The 25,134-nt window shown below is 44.7% G+C and overlaps 1 protein-coding gene across 1 annotated transcript in view; it reads right to left on the bottom strand.

Moving 5' to 3' along the window:
• The window catches only part of LOC138246526 (B-cell receptor CD22-like), a 498,077-nt gene that overhangs the window by 54,094 nt on the left and 418,849 nt on the right, over positions 1-25,134 (bottom strand). The window contains exon 10 of the mRNA XM_069201182.1: positions 18,641-18,737. Coding sequence (XP_069057283.1) covers positions 18,641-18,737 — 97 coding nt within the window. The remainder of the gene's footprint in view (positions 1-18,640; positions 18,738-25,134) is intronic.

Genomic DNA, 25,134 nt, shown 5'->3' with positions numbered 1-25,134 from the left:
AGTTTTAAATCTCTAACTTCCTGCATTAATCCAATCATTAGGTCATAAAGATCTGTTAAACTCCTTGTTTTACATTTTAAACAGTTTTCTGGGTCTTGGTTATCTAATGATGACTTCTTTGTAGCTATATGTACTAAGGGGGATAGTTTGGTCATAATTACACACGTGTTTCCCCTCCTGGACCTTATGAGCTTTGCTGGTAGCGGGTTCTGCCAGGACTGCATACTTACTAGAACACTCAATGTTGCTCTTCTGCACCTGGCCCTTCTTCCTAATACTTCCTAATGTAGTTGGGTAATGACATATAGCCCGCATTATATCATCTTTGTGATTAGTTGTCCTGATAGCGGGGAGTAGGTTTTCCTCTTGCTGGCTATCACTCTCTTTCCTATCAATTGATTTCTCTTTCCCTAGTCCTGTTTTCTTTGTATAATAAGAAGTTATCTTTTTTCCAGAGCCCTCCTGAGGGGCGGTCCTATTACTTAGTAAAGACTCTACCTCCTCTATAAGGTCATCAATTTCCGATATCGTACAATTCTCGCCTGCATTCCTACGTTTTTTTGTGGATTTCTCCTTCCCCCGTGGGGCTTCTGATGCCTTACGTTTCCCCATGTCTTTTTCCCAACTATTTAATTCTTCACCTCTACTAGATCTAATAAAAGGGCTCTAAGCTCTTGCCCTAAAGTACCAAGTGCAGGATACTAGGCCCCTGGGCAGACTAGATTTTATAGTCCCCTTCAAATCCGGTAGGCACTACCAAGCCTCTCTCAGGGGTAACAGCGTCACACTCGTTAACTATATACTTGATTACTGACGCCCCCCTAAATTTAGCCACCAGTATCAACAGATGAACTTGAGAGTCTAGTATTAGTAGAGCTAAAAGGTGCTACTACTCAGTTTAAAGTGTATGGAATGGTCTTTTTTCTCTTAGGTAGCAGACTGAGCTCCTATTACAGGTGAAAGAGGGGGGGCCCAGCCTAGTCTCTGACGGGCACAGGACGGGCCCGCCGTTGGCCCGGGCTTTGCCCGGGCGCTGCCCACGCGCGTCCAGCGAGTGGGGAGCGCTTCGTGATTTTTAAAGGGCTCCTGCCCTCTCCTGGATTGGACACTGCTCCTCCTGTGCCCGAGCCCCCAGGTGCTGCTGCTGCTAATGCGCGTCCCACGAGGCGGGAGTGCTTCGTGATTTTTAAAGGGCTCCTGCCCTCTCCTGGATTGGACACTGCTCCTCCTGTGCCCTGAGCAGGCATTAAAATATGGCTTAAGAATGATGCAGTGAAATCCTGGTGATTTCATTGCACCATTCCTAAGGTCCTCTTTGCCACTGCAATAGCATCAGAAAAAATGACGTTACGGCTGTGCAAGGGGTTTGTAAATGAGCCCCATTGTTTGGTATGAAGTGAAATTTGGTAACAAGAAATATGCTGTTTTTTAAGCTACATCCTGTTTGTGCAAACATGTGGCCTTTATAATGCTTTTCATAGTAACACACAAAATTGTAACAAAACAATTTGCATGGTTACACCATTGTAAAATAAAACTTTTACAGGACAGTAACAAAATATATAATGACTAAATATTCAGAGTGGACAATACCTATTGCATATTTGATGCTTAGAAAGTGCTCGATGCCTCACAGATAACAAGCACTCTTGATGTCACAGGGAATGATAGGAGGGTTCCAAGAGAGTCTGAGGCTAGTCTGCATGCTATTTATGGGATAAAGTACCACCTGTCTTAAATTATAAGGATATTACAGAGGTTCCAAGACCATACATAGGAACAAGACTGAAGGCAGAATTCCTTTATAAGGTTACAGAACTCCATGGTGAATTGAAATATCCTTATCATGTATGGGGGGTGTACTTTATTCCTTATCATATATGGTCACATCATCACCTTTCCCATAAACCATTTAAGCTCTTTGGGCATAGCTGTTTCATGTGAAAAAGAGAGCATTTTTCCAAATATGAAGAATAAAAAGTAGTTTGTCGTGCAAAACAAAACACATCAAACACATTTAGGTATTTGTTGCAAAAGATAGTAGAATCAATTTATTAGAAGTAAGTTAAAAAAAAGGTGCAGTATCTCGAAATATGTACAAACATGCAAAAAGATTTTAAGTTTTCTATAACTAAATAAAGAGTGCAAAAAATCTAAACCTGTCGCCAGAAATTCTCCCTTCTGCTTTCTGGTGTACAGCTAAAAAACAGAGCAGAAGACAGAAAAGCCACGTTTTGTTTTCATTTTTCAAACAGCTGCTTTAATTATGCTTAAACTATTCTCATGACTTGCCTACCTTTCCCGTTCGCTGCTGGCTCGGGCAGCAGGCATTGTGATGTCTTAACTCAATTATAATTAGTTATCACAGATGAGAGGCTGCGTCAGCTCTTTATAATAGGCAACAGGGTGTGCCTCTAGTTTCTGATTACAAAATACTACACATTATAATTGTTTACGTTGATAAAAGGGCAAATAAATATTGAAGCAACCATCCATAAGAATTTGGCCGTAATCAGCTCTTCTTATGATAAGGTTACTTATTAGGACGTTGGCCATACTTAATGGCAGAAGGGGATGATCTAGCAAAAATTTAGTATCTGGAGTCTAGCTACAGTAGTAGATGCAATTGTAATACTTTTGGAGTATGATGAAGGCCATAAGGATGGAACTGGATGTTAAGAAGTGGACTGCCAAAAACAGACAATCTGTTTAGTCAGGGTTGAGTATGAATCAAATACGTGCCTACCGATGGTCTATTTTTATTGAGCATTCAGGGCCATATTTATACTTTTTGACACAAAACTGCGCTAACGCAGTTTTGCGTCAAAAAAATTAGCGCCGGCTAACGCCATTCTGAAGCGCCATGCCGTCGCCGTATTTAATCAATGACATTAGCTGGCGTTAGCCGCCGGCGCAGCCTGGTGTGCGTGGAAAAAAACGACGTACACCAGGCAGCGCCGGCGTAGGGGGATATGAAGCTTGGGCGCCAAAAATTGGGGCAAGTCAGGCTGAGGCAAATTTTTCGCCTCAACCCGATTTGCACCATTTTTTTCGACTCCCAACCCCCATAGAAATGACTCCTGTCTTAGCAAAGACAGGAGTCGTGCCCTCTTGCCCAATGGCCATGCCCAGGGGACTACAGTCCCCTGGGCATGGTCATTGGGCATAGTGGCATGTAGGGGGGCACAAATCAGGCCCCCCTATGCCACAAAAAAATAAAAATAAAATACTTACCGGAACTTACCTTAATGTCCCTGGGATGGGTCCCTCCAGCCTTGGGTGTCCTCCTGGGGTGGGCAAGGGTGACAGGGGGTGTCCCTGGGGGCATGGGAGGGCACCTCTGGGCTCCTTCCGAGCCCACAGGTCCCTTAACGCCTGCCTTGTCCAGGCGCTAAAAAACGGCGCAAAAGAGGCTGTACGTCATTTTTTTTGACCCGCCCACTCACGGGCGTGAATTTTGCCCGGGAGTGTAAATACGGCGCAAATGCCTCGGAGTCAATTTTTTAGACGGGAACGCCTACCTTGCATATCATTAACGCAAAGTAGGTGTCACGCTAAAAAATTACGCCAACTCCATGGACTTTGGCGCTAGACGCGTCTAACGTCAAAGTATAAATATATAGTTAGTTTTGCGTTGGAATTGCGTAAAAAAAAACGACGCAATTCCTGCGCAAACAGAGTATAAATATGCCCCTCAGTGCCTAATGTTATATTGCTAGGCAAGAGAGATGGGGTAAGTGAGTAATATTTCGGTATCATAATTAGTAAAGCTGTAAGTAAAAAGAAATGATATTTTTTGGAATATTTAGAAAGGGATGAGGAGAGGTCCTAATAGGCAGAGTAGCTGGTGACTTATGGAAAGAGGACCAGGCAACAGGGAAAAGCAAATAAAAGTTTGGATGTGTTAGAAAATAGGTTTCTGGGGCAGGAATTTGCACCCTGCCAAAGCAGGAACCACAATCTTAGTCAGAGTGAGTCAGATCCACATCATAAATGAACCTTTGCTCACCCTGTGGTAGCTTGGCATAGAGCAGGCAGGCTTAACTGCAGAGGCAATGCGTAAAGTATTTGTGGAACACTTAAAACAGTAACACAGTAAAACATCACACAGACGTAATCCACACCAGGATAGAAAAATAGAGCTTAATGTAATGAACAAGACCAAAACAACCAAATTCCAATAAGTAAAGATTTTTTCAAAACCTTTATTTTCATAAACATTACAGCAATATTGAGTGTCACAAAATAGGTGTACAGGTAATTATTAGTGGTTCATGGGGTCAGATAAAACTATTCAACAAATCCGATAGAGAATCTTTACCCAAACACCCCCTAATGTATAATTGTGAAGGATTAACAATGCCATATTACAATGGTGTAACCCTCACTCTCTGTGAAGGTCATTACCAGCTCTGGCTCAAGAAAGACGTCACATATTTCTTTCCAATCAGCTATGCCCTCAAGTGCTTTGTCTTCGTGGAGGCTAATTCTCATTTGAAATTCCTCAGCTACAAACCATTCCAGTACATCAGCATGCCAGCGAGCATACTCTGGGGCTCTTTGCCCCATCCACATTATGGCTACCCTTCTCCTAGCCAGGACTAAATGCAGGTGCAAGTACTTGTATGCCATTTTCCTGACCTTTGGGCATGGGATATTACCAAGGAAACAGCACTGGTTTATCTATTCAAAGGTTATCCCTTCAGCTCTTTGTATTGCATCCAATAATTCTGAAGCTCTCTACATTGCCAAGCTAAATGTAAGTAATCCCCCCCCCACCCCGCAGCAGCATCTGGGGCAGGCATCTGAGTGGAGAGAATATCTGATGTAATCCTTTTGGTGTGAGATACATCCTGTGGAGGAGATTATAATACACCAATTTAAATTGGGCATTACAGGAGACAGTGTGCATGAGGTTATTGACTCGAGCCCAATCCCCATCTGTAAGAGGGGTGTTAAATTCTAGGTCGCAGGCCAAGTGAGCTCGTGGTGGGGGGCCTTCGATATCAGAGTGCATGGCTTTATATAATAACTAGGGGTGGGCAGTGAACCCTGCTTGTGGAGTTGGAGGAGTTTTTACTACTACGTGCTCCGCTCAGAGTTACGAAAAGTTCTGCGTAGCGGAGTGGAGATTTTTCTAATATTGGCGTGCGCAAGCAAGGAAAATCTCACTCCACACCATCTCCCAGCAAGATTTCTCAACGTGGGCAGTCACTACCACTCACATTGAGTACCCTTCCGTTCACGTTGAGGAGGCTGTCGCTATAGTAGAAAATCCTCCTGAGCAGCAGAAAAGAAGCAGCACACTCTTACTCTGCGTGGTGCCATTTGCACTGATTTTTCAGTGCGTAACAAACACCGGGTGCTACAAATCAACGCACACCGCATGACCTAATGCACTCTGCCGCTTGTGGAACTCCGCGTAGCACAGCAGAGTTTTTTTGTCACTTCACAGAGTTCTGCATAGATGCAGGTCAAGAACAGCCAGAGAGTATGAGTTGTTTTAGGGGTTGCTGGGTAAGTTAACCAGACTTCCCTTGCTATTTCCTGCTGTTGCTGCCAGTTCTGTGTGATGCAGAAACTGGCCCTGCCCATGGGAGAAAATGTCCTGAGCCTCCTCAAACATGAGGAAGGTTTCTTTTGGGTCTAAGTCAGCGAGCAGTTCACACCCCTCCTCTTGCCACTGTTAAAAGGACATTTTATTCATCATGCATCTGATTGTATTCAATATTTAGAACAAGAGTTCACAATGAAATGGGGATTGCCTAAAAGCAGTCTGTACGAACCTGTGCCAGAGTGTTACAGTCTGCCTAATTATGTATGGGACATTTTTTGTGAAGCGCGAACCCTCCATACGGAGTTTAGGCAGACGCTCAGCATCCACCGTGCTGGAAAGTAGGCATTTTTCCCAGTTATCAGATCAGTCCAGCCATTGTGCTGCATTTGCAAGTGTGCAGCAAAATAATACAAGTCCAGCCGAGGGGCTTCCAACCCTCCCTGCTTGTATGTCTCATCAGAGTCAACAGGGCAACTCTACTTCATTTTCCCGCCCACAAAAGAGAATTAAGGATAGAGTCCAACTGTCTAATTAGTCTGTGTGGGATGATGGTCAAGGAGTTCTGCAGCATATACAGGCATCCTGGAAGCAAGACCGTTTTGGCGAAGGCTAAACAGCCCTCAATTACCCTCCCCAGATTAAGATCAATCTGTAATTTGCAAGTGTGTGCAACTCTGATCCCTAAGTATCAGAAATGGGACATCTCCTATTGCAGACCCATGTTAGGTAATTGCTCAAAATGAATTGAAGCCAGCGTGTCAAGAGGGAACACCAAAGATTTGGCTCTATTGGGTCATAGCCCGGATATGTTCCCAAAGTCTTCCAATAGTGCCAGCACGGATTCACAAAGGGAAGACAAGCAGAAAAGTGCTTAATATACATATAACAAGATGACATGCAGTTAGTCCCTGTGCACATCCATCATTTCTGCATTTCAATACTCGTTGCGCCCATATCACAAAGGGTTCTATCACTAATGCAAATAGAAGCAGGGAGAGCGGACAGCCTTGTCTAGTACCTCACCCAGTGCCCATGGTTCTGAAAGGTACCTCCACACCTGGTCACGAGGCTTGGGGAATACAAAGCACACCCGCCCGCTAAACTAAGGGCCAAATCCCATGATAAGCAGTACCTCTAGGACATACCCCTAGTCAACGTTATCAAATGCTTTTTCCAGATCAATTGCAACTAGAGCCATTTCCTGCTGCTGGTGTTGGACGTCATGTAATACATGAGTCAATATATGCAGGTTCAAGCCAGTGCTATGCCCCAGTATGAATCTGCTTTGGTCTTCATGCACCAGGGGTGACATATGTTCTGATAGATGAGTAGCAAGCGCTTTATATCATATTTTTGTGTCCAAGTTTATCATTGTTAGGGGTCTGTAGGTGGATGGGTCAGATTTATCTCTGCCCGGTTTGAGAAGGATGCAAATTTCCCCTTCTGTCATGGACAGTGGTAACATGTTTATTTCACGGGCCTCTAAGAAGACCTCCAAAAGCTGCTGCATCAGAGTCGCAGTAAACATTAGATAGTACTCAGGTGGGAAGCCATCGCCACCTGGAGCCTTTGAGCACAGGAGTTCTCCAGTGTCAGTGGGATGTCCAAAGTCTCAATGACTGCTGGATCCAATCTAAGGAGACCCACATCATCCAAAAAGGGGGCATACCAATGTGTGATGATACTATGATCTGCTGCATAAACTTGCTGTAGGTGTTGCTGAAACGTGTGGACTTTACCTACCCTAGATGTGATCCTATCTCCCTCAATAGTGGTTAAGTGGGTCATGCGTGGTGGTGCTTGCACTCTGTGCGGTATCTACACCAATAGTATGCCATATTTATCCCCTTCCCTATGGAGTTTTTGACGGTACAGTTGTAGTGTGTATTTGTCAAGTCGGTTCCAGAGATCTCCCAATCGTCTACAACTTCGAGCCTCCTATCTTGGTAGGTCCGGTGTGGACAAGAGAGTACCCTGTATGCTAGTCAGTTCCATATCCTCACTGGGTATATCAGCCTGAAGCTGCTGACATGCACCACATGAAGGGTCTTGACAAGCACCCATCACAACCACCTTGAGTGCTTCTCACTCCGTTGACCTATGTGTGGTGGATAACCAATTTGTGTCCAGCTATTTAATAAGGGCTTTTTCCAAGGCCTCACAACCCTCTGCATCTTCAAGAATGTCTACAGCAACCACCACCTCCTCCCGAGTCGGGACAAATCGCCGACCACCGTCCAAGCTGGGGAATGCTCATATAAAGAACATGTTAAATGAGTGACCTCAATGTCTTCTAGTCAAAATAACCCACCCGACAGTACTCTGTTCAGTCTTCTGTGAGTGTTGTGTGTTAAGGAGTGACATGTGAATGTCTGCTGTGTTGGGTGGGACAGTCTCCATGCATCATATGTTTCTAAGTTTTGCATCACATTGGAGAGGGCTTTAGTCATATTAGGCTGTGTCCCTGTCTTGGAAGGTGTTTTGTCAAGGCAGGGGTCTAGGAAACAGTTGAAGTCACCCAACCAGTTGAGGGCAGGGGAGATCAGGTCCTGCATGGCATGAAAGAACCCAGAGTCATCATTATTGGGCGCATTTGTATTTATAAAGGGCACCTTCATGCCACCCAGCGTGCCCTGCAAGAAGATATATCACTATTTATGTCGGCTTCCATGTATCTGAGAGAGAACGGGACCCCAGTGGCGACCCAAATCACGGTGTCTCAGGCATATGTTGACTAGGAGGAATGATACAGTTGTCCCCTGCATTTTTTAGTTAGCCATAGTGTCCCCTCCTCATCCAGATGTGTTTATTGCAGACAAGCAAAGTCTATTTTATTTGTTTTGAGAATTGAAAGGGCTCTATATCTCTTAACACAGGTAACCAACCCCTGGACATTCCAGGTGGGTACCCGGTAGTCACATTGCATCATCTATGGGTATGTGCCACACCCTGCTGTAGAGACAATAAAAACATTATCAGAATATAAACCAAACAAATGTGAACATAATGGGCAAACACAGATCAATCATGAGTCTATTGATTTCTACCCCATGCATGTGCAAGGACAAGCACAGCCATCCACACGACCCAACTAGTCAGTGTACTTCTCCCCTGTTATATATGTAACTCGATCTGCCAGGTGCCAGCATTCTCACATGTGTTCGCCCAGCTCTTCAGACTCACACAAGCAGCTGTAACTTCCTCCCACATCCCACAGACGGCAGGCACCATTCCATTACACCATTTCTCAGCCATTACACCATTTCTCAGTCTCTTTCCCGGTGCCCCTTTGCAAAGTTTCTGCCTAATGTGAGATAAATACTAGTTCTATATAGTCGAATTCAGCTCTGTTCATTCTCCTCACTGCACTCCAACAAAGAGTCCGGTACCACGTCTGTCACGGGGTTTGGAATCTCTGAGGATGTGTTCTCTCAATGTCTTTCGAGAAGGAGGCACAGTCTCCCTGGGTAGTTGGATTGCAGTAGTAAGATGGATGGTGCCGTCTTCTCTGATTCGCACCCTTTGTGATCCCAGGGGTGAGAGGTTTGGGTTGTCGGTCCCAAGTTGAGGTCGAGGTGGCCTCCTACTGGGGCGCGTACCTTATGCTTGCCGCTTGACACCTCCAGGCCCACTGGTCGAGGGTACAGGAGTATATATCATAGATTAAGGTCCATATTTATACTTTTTTAGCGCTGCATTTGCGCCTCTTTTTGACGCAAAAACGGCACAAACTTTGTGTTGCGTTACGTCAGAAAATGACGCAAATGCGGTGCTAAAAAAGTATAAATATAGGCCTAATTTCTTTCTCTTGTGCTGCCCTTAAAAAGAAAATGCAGTCACTGTCTTGGGAGTTTAGGATTTTAGCTCATGATATTATATTTTAAAGAATATCTGTGATTATTGTGCTTAGAAGCCTAAAGCACCAACTGAGGCTATCTGTTCTCGTTAGATCTTGGTAAATTTTAAAGTTCAGACAGACCGCGTTGGAGCGCTGGCTGGCAACAGCGACCAACCTTGTCCCTCTGAAAAAAAGTACTTTGTGTGGATGGTTGCGTTGGCATTGAGGATCCGATGTGAGGAGCAGGTGGGAAGCTGCGAAGGTGATGCATTGGTTCCAATCCAAACAGTCAGGGATGCAATGTTGTCGAGACGTGCAGTCATCAATGCACTATCGTTGAGCAGCAGTGCAGTGTTGAATGCTTTGTGATGAAGGCGATGCGCCGGCGTCAAGCCTCACAGCCAGCAATGAGAAGGTGATATGACTGGACTGAGGGTGATGCTCTGGTTCCAAGCCACGTATTTGGTGCTGCAATATATTTGTTTTCAGCAGCAGCAGTGATGTGTCGACATCAAGGAGAGATGCAGTGGTTCTGATTGGTGAAGTGACGGCAATTTGTGGATTTGTTTAGAGACACCTGCAGAATCCCCTTCCAAGGCCTCAGGACTTTATTGGCACCACATGGCAGGGCAGGTCTCACAGTGGAAAAGTCCAGAAGCTGTAGCAGAGTTGAGGGAAGTGTTTGATGTCCGTGAGACTTCAGAACAGGAGGCAATCCAGTAAGCCCTGGGAGTCACTTTGGTTCTGAAGATGCAGAGAAGCAGGTCCAGTCCTTCTCATTCCCAGACAAGGAGTACAGTAGGCAGAGCAGAGCAGGACTCCAGCAGAGTCCAGCAGTGATAGTCCCTTCAGCAGCACAGCAGTCCAGCCTCCTGGCAGAAAGTTCTCAGGTCCAGTTCTTATAGCCAGTGGAGCCTTTGAAGTGGGTAGACTTCAAAGAGAGGCATTTGAAGTGCATGAAGCACCTTCCCTTCCTGACCTAGCATCAGACATGCTACAGGGGGTTATGCAGCCCTTTTTGAGGGCTCAGGACGTAGATCATTCAGGTGTAAGAGTCAGCTTCTCTCTCCTATCCTGCCCAGCATGGGCCATCAACATGTAGGTGGCCACTGAGTCACATCTAATCTCCTTTTGTGTGTGACTGTCTGGAGGGAATGCTTGAGAATCCAACTGTCAGCCACCCAGGCATGTATTCAGAGACAGACAGAAGGCAATAGATGATTTAAAGTAAATAAAAAAGCCAAATTTCTAAATGTGCCATCTTCAGAATTACAAATTAAAATCCAATTTCACCATAAGTTGTTATTTTTTTATTGTGATTCGAGAGACACCAAACTCGGGGTCCCATCTCTTCCCAATTACTGTTAAAAAAATGTAAACAAGTAGGGACGTATATGTAAATGAAATATGACAGCTGTGGCTAAGCCAACAGTAACATGTTTTAGGGAAAGAGCACATGCCCTTTAGCACTGGTCAGCAGTGGTAAAGTGCCCAGAGACCTAAAGCCAGCAAAAATAAAGTCAGCAAACAGGAGGTCAGAAGGCAAAAAAGTTTAGGGGAAGCCATGCAACGGATGCCAGGTCTAACACATGTACCCCCAGTTGAAGTGGGGGAGCTATCTAACCCCTTGGGAGTTCTATTCACTAAGGCAGCAGAGCCTCAAAAGAACATCCCAGCATAGGTGTGGTCTGTTTCAAGATGCTGTAGGGAGATGGACCACCTCAACAGTTTGGGATTTTTTCCCCTCCTCTGCATTAACCATCTGAGGGGCTTGTGCTCTGTCTGACCCCGGAAGTGAGTGACAAATAGGTATGGCCTTAGCTTTTTCAGCACCCGGACCACAGCAAAGGTTGCCCTTTCTATTGCTTTTCACGTCCAGTCCCTGGGAAGTAGACTCCTACTGATGAAGGCTACAGGTTGATCCAGGCCCTCTTCAGTTAGCTGTTAGAGCACGTCCCCTACACCATGCTCCGAGGTGTCTCTTTGAGCAATATATTTTTGGGAGAAGTCAGGGGTCTTTAGTGTGAATGTTGTGCACATGGCCTCCTTCATGGTGTCTAAAGATTTCTGGCGCGCTTTTGTCCAGATCATCTTACGTGGCTGTTTCCTGGAAGTCAGCTCTGTGAATGGGCAACAGTAGTGCTATACCACTTGATGAATCTCCTGTAATAACTAGTGAGGCCCAAAAAGCCCTTGGAGTCCTGGCTCTGACTGATGTGGCAGTCTCAGACCACACCCTGAACTCTGAGCTGAACCTTCTCTTTGAGGGTCACCATTGTGGTGACGTAGAGCCTGGTCTTGGAGCATCATGGCGGCCGCAGAGATATCATCAGCCGGCTCTGTGATGTGATGGGAGACAGGCACAAGAAGAACTGTGGCAGCTGGGTTGCTGGGGCTTTCTTCCCACCTCCCCTCTCCCCAACTTTCAGCAATCAGTCCTCGGCTGGCTTACGGGGAGAGGGGCCCACCCCGGTGCCTGCCAGGGATACTCTCTGGCTCTAGGGAAGCAATCAAAGCACAGCTGGGAGAATTATCAGCTCGGACCGATGTGCGCAACCTGAACTGACTGGGGGCTGCCCTGGGAGACAGGACAACTGGTCCCCCTGCCCTCCCTCAACACTGGGAGATCTTACACCAACAGCCTTTGCCTCCTTTCCACACTAGGGGGGGTCTTCATGGCCTGAGCCATGGTTGGCCTCCCCTTTGGGGTTTGGGATAGATTGAGCTGAGGGCTGCTTCCCCACGAACAAGATGCCAGCTGTGACCACCGTTGCCATCTAGGCAATCATGGCAAAGGCACGTGGAAGAACCTGAGAGGCCAGATCATCAAAGACCTCCTGCAGCCCAGTGGAAAAACTTGACACTTGATGCTTTTAATTCCACTTTTTGTTAGCAGAAACAGGAGATAATGCTGGTGGCCAGAAGGACAGACATTGTGTTCAGAGGATCAACCCTGTCGCTCTTTCAGGACTTGCTATCTTGACACTTGCCAAAAGAGAGCCTCTTAAAAAAGCGAAGATAACCTATTGATGGGACTTCCCATTCTGTCTCCTGTTTCGCTATAAGAAAAAATCAGGCTTTATTGTCCACACAACAGGAGATAGTCTCTTTGCTTGGTTGGCAGGGGATCAAGAGGAACACAGTACACAGCTGAGTGTTTACCTCCCTTAATGGCGGCAACACCAGGACAAGAGGACCAAGGGACACAAGATGCGTAGGATGTTGCAGGGTCAACAGGCATCCTGGTGGGGCGACCTCCCATGCGCTCCAACAACAGAATGTGGAGGGCTGAAGTCCTGAGCTTTATTCTGATGGGCTGGGTACCCAATCCTGGATGTGACTTCTTAACTGATATCCTTTTGTGCTGTTGCCTGTGTGGACAGGCAGTCCTGTCTACCATTGGGTGTTCTTTTTAGTTACATGATGTTCCTAATTTCTAAGCAGGTCACAAGGTGGTGGGGATCAAACTTCTCACTAGAACCCTAGGGAGCTTGCCTCCAGAGTAGGCTGTTGATATCATCTCTTGCTTCCAATAGCAGACTTTGCCCTCGTGTCTACGGTGGTGATCAGGGACGACTGAGTGGCAGAGAGGTCTGGGGTTAACCCACTAATGAGTCCCTCTGGTTTATGATTTTGAAGTTTTAGCTTTTGTATTTTTTGGTTTTATATGGTCACTCACCTTAGGGCAAAACCGTGGCTCTATCACAGCTACAGAAGATGGACCCTCTTATCTGGGTCAGGGCCAATCTGGGGCCTCCCTATTCAATCGGAGATGCTTTACGCACTCACACCACATTACACACAAGCTAAGTTGAACTTATTAAGCCTGAATGTTCAGGGGTGTAATTCCCTGGTCAAAAGGAAGTCCCTTGTACACTGATTCCATATTATGCATGCTGACTTTGCGCTTCTATAGGAGACTCATCTTTTGGCAAAATCATAATTAATAATTCCACACCGTTTCAATTTTAATCCATGCAAAAGGGTCAGGAAGGCCGGGTGGTCCTGCATACTGGAACTACAGGTGAAAGAGTATTTCAATAACCTCTTTCTATGGCCCTAACAATAATAACGCCCAGTTCTACATCTGGCTACTCCCATTTATGGCATGGGACCCGGACAGACTGATAACAATGGAAGAGGTTCAACAAGCCTTCAAGAAACCTCCCACTAATAAAGCCCCAGGTCCCAATGGGTTCCCCAATTCGTTTTACAGTGTTTTTGCAATACGTTTAGCCCATTACCTGAAAAAGGTCTATAACTCTTTCTTAGACAGTACACATGTCACGCTCTCAATGATGGAATCCCTCCTAATTCTGAAATTAAAGCAACGGCAAGGACTCCCAGGAGTGTGGGTCCTACTGTCCTAAGGCTGTATTGAATAGTGGGATGCAGATTTATACTAAAATTGTGCAGCTCGTTTGAATGAGGTTTGGCCAATTCTGGTATCATCTTACCACTCTGCTTTCATTAGAAATAGGCACACAGGTGCTAATATCTGCCTAGCTCGTTAGATAGTAGGCAGAGCAAAAGTGGCAGGCGTGCAGCTTCTCCTGCTATTTCTGGATGCAGAGAAAGCCTTCAACAGAATAGACTGGGAATTCCTCAATAAAACACTTGACTGGATGGCTGTGGGTCCCCCTATGAAGACTTTTATCCTATCTAACTACAAGACCCTAACGGCCTAGATCCGAATCTGCACCTGTATCTCTGACACCACATTGTCAGCCCAGGGCATGCTCCAGGGCTCCCCCCTCTCTCCCTTGATTGTTGCTCTGATGGCCATTCCTGATATTACAGGCTTACAGATGGGTGAGAGACAAGTTAAAATGTCCCTCTCCGCAGATGATGACCTCTGCTTTCTCACTAATCCCTCAGTCTCTTGCCTGGTGCTGATGTGAGAGCTGGGTTGTCTCAGGGAGGTAGCAGGATTCAAGATAAAGCCCCCACAAATCACAGGCAACAGAGGTGGGAGGTAAATTGTAAGATAGCGACCAAGTCGCAGCCGGCTATGGCTTTCGCTAGCCCCTGCAGAATTGAACTATCTTGGAGTGGTTATCCCCTGTTTTGTGACAGAAGTGTTTCATTGTAATGTGCCCCTGCTTTTCACAACCCTTTTCAAAGACCTATACTGATGGGATTGCATCAAGATCTCATGGGTTGGTAGGATTAACTGACTCAAAATAAACTTCCTGCAGAGACTTCTCTACTTGTTATGCTCTTTATCAGTGCAGATCTCTCCAGACACATTGACATCCATAACACAAAGTCTGCGGTCATTTATATGGAAAATAAACACCCCAAATTGCCATATCCCTTCTGATCAGGAGCACAGAAGAAGGGGAATGACACTGCATGCTACCTTTTAGAGGCCCAGATAACCCCAGTCCTGGCGTGGTGTTCCCTGGATGAAGGCAAACCGTGGGCACTTAAAAAGCACTGGAAAAGAAGTGTAGCAAGCTGCCACTTCACCAGCTGTTCTGGCTGCCTCCTGGAGCATGTAGCATTCGGGGACCATTTTGTTGGGCCACTGAGAAGAGGTTATTTCATTAGAATGTTGCCCTCTAGACCCAGGGACTGACAACTTACCCTGCCCATTTCACCGCAGTGATTGGGAAACCAGAATTCCCACTCAGCTTGATGGACAGAGGATATTGTGCTTGGGCAGGAGCAGAGATTCCAGGGATAAATGTGCCAATGACTTCTTGCTTCATCCAAGCGACTTATGCATGGTGACACACTTCCTACACTGGGTTTGTAGACCAGAGGCCCAGGCCTCACAGATGAGGGAAATTACAAAGATTGAGTGTATGTTATCTGACTGTAACACAACGAAGATGCTATTGTTGATGCAGATATGCTAATTAGAAATTATTAATAAATGCTTATATGTTATGATTTATGAAAGTTCATAGAGAAATTAATCGTAGAGAAAAAATTAATGTGCATGTTTGAAAATGTGCCCACTGGGTATGTCAGCCACTTATACGAACTTGTACTAACAGAGCTAAGAAATGTGTGAAATAATAAAAATGTATAAGAATAATGTAGTAATATGTCATATTGAGATGCATAACCTATGTTTTGCATTAATTTGTAGAATTAACTTAGCCAAAGTTGTGGCCCATTTTTTTTCAGGCCTCATGCAGAAGCTGAATTATTAGAACATGCTGGAGGAAAGCGACAATGTTAACCTGACCCTGAACCACCCACTGTTAAAGTTTGCTTAGCTGGAATTTTCTGCAATGTACCGACAAACAGGAGATGAGGGACTAGGAAACGTTACAAGTTTGATGTAAGACAGACTCAATGTACTTTCCCAGAACAATAGAAGCACTGACTGGAGAAGAAGATGCAACATTTTCGATACCTGATGAGCCGGATGATGAGGGCATCGTACAGCGAACCAATCAACTAAATGGGGATGGAGAAATATTAGAACTCATAGATTTGTAAAATGAATATTATAGGTTAGAGTCATATCTGCTGATTGACTGACCAATTAGGAATTAGGGGGATGGACTGAAAAACTCTAATAAAAAGTCATGACAAGGGGCTAAAACCTCAGATGCAAAGGCAAAATTGAGATGCGAGGGGAGAATTGATGACGTCAAGAGACGCAGTCCAAGATTCTGTCATTGGGCTCATGCTCTTGAGAGCCTGATGCGTTGCTGATCGATTGATGGCCTAAGGAAGAGGACTGACTTTGTTGCTCATCCATTTTGTGGATAGGTAGCTATGACAATGTGACTGGATAACTTTTATGCCTTTCTTTCTAGGTACCAACTGTGCTGTTTTATAGTTTTTCTCTTAGCTAGATGTTTTCCAAATTCACGTTTTCTAAATTGTTTTTGCATGTAGTCCCACATGCTAAATGCTAATCTGGGTTAGGTATGGGTCCTCTGGGTGACGTTGACAGTGACAAATGATTGACGGACTGATTTATAAACTCTGCTATTAATGCTGTTATATTCATCCTTGTTGGCTTAAGCTGAAGCATTCGAGCATATGTTTTCTCAAAGTTCTGATTAGATTATGTTATTGGTGGTCATTAATGAACTAATTCTGAGTTGATTGAATAAAGTTTGATCTAAACTGATGACTTAGGGGGTCATTCCGACCCTGGCGGTCCATGACCGCCATGGCGGAGGGTGGCGGAAGCACCGCCAACAGGCTGGCGGTGCTTCCTGGGCTATTCTGACCGCAGCGGTAAAGCAGCGGTCAGAAAAGGGGAACCGGCGGTTTCCCGACGGTTTTCCCCTGGCCCAGGGAATCCGCCATGGCGGCGCTGCTTGCAGCACCGCCATGGGGATTCGGTCCCCCTTCCCGCCAGCCTGTTTCTGGCGTTGTCCACCGCCAGAACCAGGATGGCGGGAACGGGTGCCGTGGGGCCCCTGGGGGCCCCTGCACTGCCCATGCCACTGGCATGGGCAGTGCAGGGGCCCCCTAACAGGGCCCCACAAAGATTTTCACTGTCTGCTTTGCAGACAGTGAAAATCGCGACTGGTGCCACTGCACCCGTCGCACCCCTGCAACTCCGCCGGCTCCATTCCGAGCCGGCTTCCTCGTTGCAGGGGCTTTCCCGCTGGGCCGGCGGGCGGCCTTTTGGCGGTCGCCCGCCGGCCCAGCGGGAAAGTTGGAATGACCGGTGCTGTCATTCGGCGGTAACCGCATGCTGGGCGGCGACCACCGCCCGCCGCGGTCAGAATGACCGCCTTAGTATTGTAACTAATAGGGAAATAAAATTCATACAATGTATAATTGAGTTGTGGTTATTCATGAATGTTAATTTATTGTCTTATGCTTAATGATTCTCTTAGTGGTTGTTGATTGATTACATTGATAATTGATGTTCATCGATTACTACATAGCTAGGATACTTCATGCGATCCAAAAGGTTCATCAGCCTATACGCGTCCCCTTGTAAGTTTACTTACTGAGGACAAGGTGCGCTTGCACTATCAAGGTACTATAAGACATTCAACAAGCCCCTCTCTCTCTCAGATCTTGTGTACACTAAAAAATAGTCTGAGGACTTTGGGCTCAACCTGACCAAGCCGGATTGGACCCTGATTTATAGGACAGCAGAGAAATCTTCTATATGTTTACAACAGAGAGCCAATGCTTTTAAGAGCATGCTTAGGTGGTACATGACCCCAGTCTGCCTCAAGGCGCTTAACATCAGCTCGGATGATTGCTGGAGGGGATGTGGGGAGAGGAAAACATAACTGCATCTGTGATTCTTCCATTTTGGTGTGAGGTGCTAGAGGCTATTAGGGACATAACTAACGTCACAGTACCGAAGACAGCCCGTCAGTTCTCTTGGGTTTGATGGGTAATGAGTGTTGGTTTCCCCTGTCTTTCCCCTCCGGCAGAGTACTGACTCACCGTTGGCAGCCTGACTAGTGGTTGCCCAATGATGGAATAGGCCATGACTGCTGACCATGGAACTCTGGGGGGCCAAGGTGTAGAAGATCCATCCAATGGAGAAACTTACAGCCATGCTGAGGGACACACTCCCCATATATGCCAGGGTATGGAACCCCTTTTCACATCTATGTTAAGATGGACATATGTGCACCTGGTCCTCCTACATTAGTGCACATGGCTGAGATAGTTGATTAACACCTTTTGTACAACTCCTGTCTCCGGGAGTCTAGGAGATATCCTACCCCAGGGTAAAACAGATAAAGGCTGGGAAGATCAAAGAGTGAGCTTGGACAATGGGGCTATTATGTCCCAGAAGATATGGAGCCTGTATCCGTATGTGAAGAGTATCTATATTGTATTAAGCAGATATAACCAAATATGTTTAGCAAGATGTGAACAGGCGATGTCTTGGGTTAGCTTGTTAAAAGTTTAAATACAGTTGTTAAAAAAATAGACCCAGTCAGCCAGGCAGTAACTCTTATGTCTGTGTTGAATAAAAATGTGTCTTAAAGACACCATTAAAGCATTTTCCCTCTTCCACCTGGAGTTTGTTAATGACATGTTCCCTGACATCACTGAAGCACACTTATTGCCCAAAGAGTGATGATTCTGCCTGTTCGCCAGTGATGAATGTGCTCACCTACTTCACTTACAGTGGCCTGTTGCTACTAGATTCAGGTTCAACAGGTTCCTCACTAGACACATTTTTCAATATGGGATGTTAAATTGAATTTAGCTCTCCTTGTTCAACTATCAGAAAAAGTTGAAGGTGCTTACTTTTTTTTAATTCATGTATAAAACAGGGTTGTGCTTACCAGACTTCAAATCGGACAATCAACACCACCATCAGGACAACGAAGAAGACAACCCCAAGTGCCACAGCAACAAACTTGGCTATTGAATGTGAGCTGTCTGGAATATGCAATGAAGAAGAAAATTTAGATCACTTAACATATATTTGATTTTCATAATCATTTTTTAAAGAAATTTTGACTTTCGATTTACATTTTGTGGTAGGTTAGCTGAGATTCGCCTCAAAATATTAAAATCTAAATATCTCTAAATGTTTCAAATGATCTGATTCGATGTATTTATTTATAAAAGAAATGCTCCTCTCTGTCATCTCTGTTATACGTATAGTATACACCCCTATTGGAATTACCCTGCATTTCCATGCAAAAGACAAGACATTGGCAGATGGACTGTACATGTAAATGTTTACAGGGTGATGTTTTGCTTCAGGTGTTCCAATTCAAAGCATATTGAATCAATTAAAACCACTGTAGACGGCAAAACATCTACTTTCCAGCATGTCATGGGAATTTGTGGAGATCTGTGTTTTCATGATTGCTTCTTTAATCTTCATAGCCTGGAATAAGTCTCGGGTGAAGAATTGATGCTGACACTGACTGACACATCAAGCAAGAATTGTAATCACAGCAGGGGAAATTAGATTGCCTTTTCTCGGTGGATACCTGTGTACCAATAATGTGCATACTTGTTATTTTCAGGGCTTTCAAAAGGCAGATATTTGGATTAAGAAATTATCAATATCTTATCTTATCTTATGAATATCAATATCTTATCTCCTCAAGTAATGGTCACATATGCAGCCCACTTTACATCCTGAATTTAAAAGTTATCTAATGAAGGAAGTTCTAAAATGAGCAAGGCACATTCAGCGCAATGACTCAAATGTACTATATGAAGCTTATACTCTTGAATGTGAGGGATCATTAGGGCAGTGCCTGAAAAATACATTACAGATGTTTGTAGGTGAGCAAAAATGTTTAGGAATAGTGGTTTGAGGGAACCAGTGTATGAAACGCAAAAGAAGACATTCCCTTGAGGTGAAAGAATGACGACCGACTATGATTTTAAAACAAGGTGCTAAAAGTGAGCAGATATTTCAAATCATGATTAAGAATACTTACCAAGTCTGCCGACAGTTGGGAGTCTTCAATGAGGGCACAATCTTCCTAATGCTCGAGTAAGCCAGACAAAATTTAACGATGATCCGGGACAGTTCCTAACCTTTGTTGATTTGCAGGGGTGGCAACAATGTTGGACTGGCTTCCTGGGGTGACCTATGGAATCTTGCATGCTAAATGCTATAGCGGACGTACAAGAGGGGGGTAGATATGTGCCCCAGATCTATAGCCCTGACACCACACAGGCCTGGAGGGACAAAAGAACAGCGCACTGGTCCCACTGCACGGGACATTTGTTTTGCAGACCCTGGGGAGCCTCAAACTTCAACCCCCAGCCACCATTGCAGCAGGAGGGCTGCCCTGACATCACACGCGCCCGGAGGCTGGGCAACCCCTTGGCTGTACAGGCCTTCCACAAGTTGGTTATGAAGAGGTACTGATTCTTTCTATTTTTCTTTTGCGTGGCTCATCCCTGGCGCTATCAGTGTATTGTAATTATAACATGCCAAAGGCTCAAGCAGGGAAGCAAAAGGCTGCCCTCGGCGCCACGCCAGGACTTCAGAAAACAAGCACAAATATTTTTTTAATTGTGGCCGTTTGGCATTATTAATAAAGAAATTGAGTTGGCAGAATGCCGTCTCTCAGTCTCATCCCAACGTTCCTCTCCCCTAAGAGTTATAGACGATGCACCATCCATAAAAATGTGGCTGCGCTGCAATCCGTACCCTCATTGGACTCCCCTCATGAAGATCAAGGTTGGTTGCATCTTAATGGGGTTAAGTCCACACCCTTACAGACTTTTCAACCTTCTGTCTCTGTGGAGCCCGAAGTTTTGATAGTCACCCCCATGAATGGAGAAGAGTCTGTGGGGGGAGGAGAGAGGCGCCTGTTAAGACTGCTAAATGATAAAGGGTTAATACCACTCAGACCCCAAAGCAGAATGCGTCATCTATGGGGAACAAGCCAGTGCCGGTTATAGCCCAGGACACTCTGAAAGATGTGATAAAAGATGTGATAAATGCTGCATTGGACTCCAAATTAAAGCCACTTGTAGACCGTTTGGGGCTAATTGAACTAGAACTTAAGAAGCTCAGAGACTTGAGGCATGTTTGGGGGGAGGCCTTGCAATCTCTTGATTTGTGTTATTCTAGCCCTGATGCACTGACCAGATGTCCACATTTGGTGCAGGAAGTACTTACTGAGGCCCGCCAGTCTCTCATAGTAATGCCGCATGTTGGCCCTCAAGGCTGTGCTTAATTTGTGCTTGTTGTTTCCGGTGCTGGGCACCAGCACTTATTTATGAGGGCCTGGGCTTATTCTTCTGCCTCAAGCATTTGCTGCGAGCAAAAGACACATATGGGAAAGAAGGAAGAACGGAAAAATGAAAAAGCGTCACAAAGGGAGAAAGCAGAAAGCTGCTAGAGTGAGCTGAAGGGACAGCAAGTGGCTTTAAATGGCTTGAAGAGGCCTGAGATGGCTTCAGGATTACGCTGCCTCAGTATTCCGTGCTCCCACAAATTTAATTGCCACAGCCGCGTGTTTAAGAGGAAGACTTTGGGCACAGCACCTTTTTATTTACAAATTAAGGACTGCCTCCAGGTGTATTCAGCCAGAAGTCGAGGGCAGGGCCTCTAGTATATTGGAATCCATGTGGGCTCTAATTGGCAAACGTCCAATGATCCTTCAACATCGGCATTTGCGGCTAGGCCACAAGGTCTAAGGTTATTTAATAAGGTTTCAGTGAGTAAGGAGTAGAGCCCATAGAACCAGGGCTCTAAATCTGAACAATTTGATATTAGGCCCCACATTTCCTCCAGAGTGTACTCCTTATATTAAAGTTCTCAATTAGCTACGGAAGTACTCTGGTTGGGTTCATGATTTTTCTAAAGATATTATTTCCACCAGAAAGGTTTCTTGGATTGGCCCAACATGGAAAGCTTCACAAGATGACTGCATAAATGTGAATTTTAAAGTGCCATGTCCGGTTCAGTCCTTGTGATATTCACTTAGTCAATCTCGTCCTGATAGGGGGGTATTAAAACCCTTCCATTGGGCTTCTTTTACCGCATTGGGACCAGCCCCCGTTCCATGTCAGTTTGTTCACCAGGGACCAGTGCAAGACGTGATGGGTAATCATCCGCATATTGCTGTTCCCGTCTTTAATGGATTTTCTGCACTGGCCTATCTAGAGCAGTTGGACTGACTACCTCTCTCAGGAGCACAACTAGGCACTAAAGGTAACTTTGTACTCAATTGGTGAGCAGCAATCGCTGGAAGGCTCAACTTTGTTAGCTACTAAGAGAAAACCTGCCACAAGACGGGGATATTAAATTATTTTTTTTAGAATGTGGCAGGTCTGCGTACGAAATTGGAGACCCCAGAGTGGTTACATTTGGTGAGCCGTTATCAAGTTATCTGTTGTCAAGAGACATGGTTGCAGGACCCGCCTCATTTGGATGGTTTTATTATTTACTATGTTGCCGCCATTCCATCTAATTCAGGTCGTACTAAGGGTGGCATGGTGACATTCATCGTTCAATCTTTAAAGGTGGGTAAAGTATCAGAACTGGCTGCCTACCCACGTTAGTAGTTACTTTTGTTTTCACTTAATAAGCCTTTTGATTTGCTATTGGTAAATTTTTACCATAATATATTTGACCCCAAAGGAATAAAGATTATTGACAACCTGGGGGACGCTTTTCACAAGACCCTGAATGCCATAATTATGTGGGTGGGCAATTTTAATATTGAACTTTGTGGTAATAGTTCCAGTACAAAATGTGGCATTTGTGATGAATTTGATAACCAGCTTGGACATTCTAAACACACCCTTTATGGTGAAGGACTAAATAAAGTATTCCTTGCTCATGATCTGATGTTCGCCCAAGAACATGGGACTTGGGAGGCTACTCAGATTCCTTTGTTTCTTTATAGATCACATTTTAATTTCCAATCAGTTGCTACAGGTTTTGGTAGCGTATAAAACAAGTGTAGCCTTATCTAGAGGCGGCCACAACCCCTTATAGCTGGAGCTTAAAAAATCATTTTTGTCTGGTGCTGTTCAAAAAACTCAGCAATTTCCCATTAGTTTTAGTAGAAATAAGGAGGCTTTTCATAATGATTTACTTACACATAAGCAATCTTAGATCAATGAGATCCTCCAGGAGGACCTTCACCCCCATGATGTTATTAAGGATTTCACTTCCCTCAAAGAATATATGGAAAAGAAAATTGACTAGAACCCCCAGAGACATGAAGACCAGCCGAAGGTGTTTTGATAGCGTGCCGTCCCCCTTCCCCTGATATAAACGGCCCCCGTTTTGCGCCTGGGAGCGCCAGGGACCCCCTCATATCCAGCTTCTTGGCACTAGGAGTGCCTTTCATCACAAGGACAGGTACTTTGTTTCCTAACGTTCCTATTATGAGCTTGAGAGGACTATTATGCTAACCAGTTCTTGGGCATGATGGGACTTATACATGTTTGCTAACATTACTTTTATGGGCATTGCTTTCTATGCTGAAGTATTTATGACTTGCCATAGGTTTTTATAATGCTATTAGTATGAGCAATTATTATATTTCAATGACAAGTGCATTTATTGGATGTAATTCTTGACTACTGCTTATGTTGCAGAATCCTGAGTACTAATGTGACTACTGCTTATTCTGGCAGAGTATTAGTAACCTGTGTAACATTCTGACAACTGCTAGGGTAGCAGGATATTACTGACATGTAATGTTTGGTCTAATTATGTTTTGTACAATACAGTTTATTTTTATATAACTTGGTGTTGTGTTTACTTTGTGGTGTATATATTGTGTAACGTGTGTTGTGCAAACGCTTTACACATTGCCTGCGGGTTAGGCTTGACTGCTTGTGCCAAGCTACCAAGGGGGTGAGCAGGGGTTATCTTGGATGTGTAACTCCCTTACCTTGACTAGAGTGGGTGGGTTCTGCCTGGCTTAGGTGCATACCCTAGCCAACCAGAATCCCCAGTTCTTACAGGTCAAATTGGAAAGTTAGGCTCAAGACAATTGTGGGCCCTCAGACCTACAGTTTGGGTTTCGCCCACGTCTTGTCATAGTCGATCAGGCCTTAAACTTGTCTCTTATCATCCAAAAGTAAACCAAGGTTGAAAAAAGGCAGCGTGCTCCCTGCTTTTATGAACTTGACTTGCGCATTCAACTCAGTGGTCTGCTCTGGGCTGTGAGAGATAATGTCACAATCAGGCATAGATAGTGTAGTTATCTCCCTGCTTCAAAGACTGCATGTGGATACTATGGAGTTGGCTATACAAGGGATGGAGACCTCATTGAAGATTTCAAAAATAGCCTCTGGGGCAAGACAGGATTGTGCCCTTGTGCCATTTCTTTTCCCGATCTATATTAATGCCCTTGGAGATCACTTGGTTGGGGCTGGGAAAGACATCCCTAAGCTCAGCTCCCGGGAAGTACCAGTTTTACTCTATGCAGATAAGGCTGTTTTTATAGCGCAGACAGCTAATGGCCTCCAGTCTCTATTAAATGACTGTCATTCTTTTATGGGTAATCTAGGCCTAACAACTAACTGCACCAAGGGCCAGATGTACGAAGCTTGTTTGCATTTCTTAACAGTCCGAATCAGTATTTCGGGCTATTAAGAAATCCAAGCTGGGCTTTTCTAATGTACAAAGAACTTTAAGGAATTAGAAATTGCAATTTCTACCCTGTTATTCCCAGAATAGGAAACACAAAAGGGATTTCCTATTTGGATTTCATATTCTGAGGTACCAGGCATTTCCAAAATGCAATTTGGGAATTTTAGAGATGCAATTACCACCAACTTGAAGTTGGTGGTAACCAGGTGCAATTCAAAAAATGCACCCCAATGTGCTTTTATAAATTGCACTAGAGCACACACATGCCCCTTAGGCACATGTGTGCTCTGCAGGTGCACCCCTATTTTTGCAGGGCACCAAGGTTTTTTTTTTCCCATTACTATCTCTGGTTTTGCATTTCCTAAATAACAATTTCTTGATAACAAATTGTTATTTAGGAAATTCAATACTGGCCCATTGACTCAAATACAATGGGGCTTCTTAATACCGATGTTCTAATAGAAATTCCTACTTTGTAGGAATCGCTATTAGGAAATCAGTATCTCTGTACATTGCAATTTGCATTTCTTAAATAGCAATTTCTATGAAGTCACTAGTTAAGAATTGCAAAATTGCATTTTCGTACATCATTTATAATGAAATGTGGACCTAAGTTGAGAAAGATTTTACTTGGAGGGGAAGAAATTAAAAAAACCTCATGCTTAGGTATTACGTTCAATACTGATTTTAACTGGACGTTTTTATAGAATGCATGGGTACCTCAATTTCAAAAGTCAATAG

This window comes from Pleurodeles waltl, chromosome 7 (assembly GCF_031143425.1).
Source record: "Pleurodeles waltl isolate 20211129_DDA chromosome 7, aPleWal1.hap1.20221129, whole genome shotgun sequence".
Classification (NCBI taxonomy): domain Eukaryota; kingdom Metazoa; phylum Chordata; class Amphibia; order Caudata; family Salamandridae; genus Pleurodeles; species Pleurodeles waltl.
The sequence above is the reverse complement of the archived record's forward strand: the minus strand, read 5'-3'. Positions and strand labels throughout refer to the sequence as shown.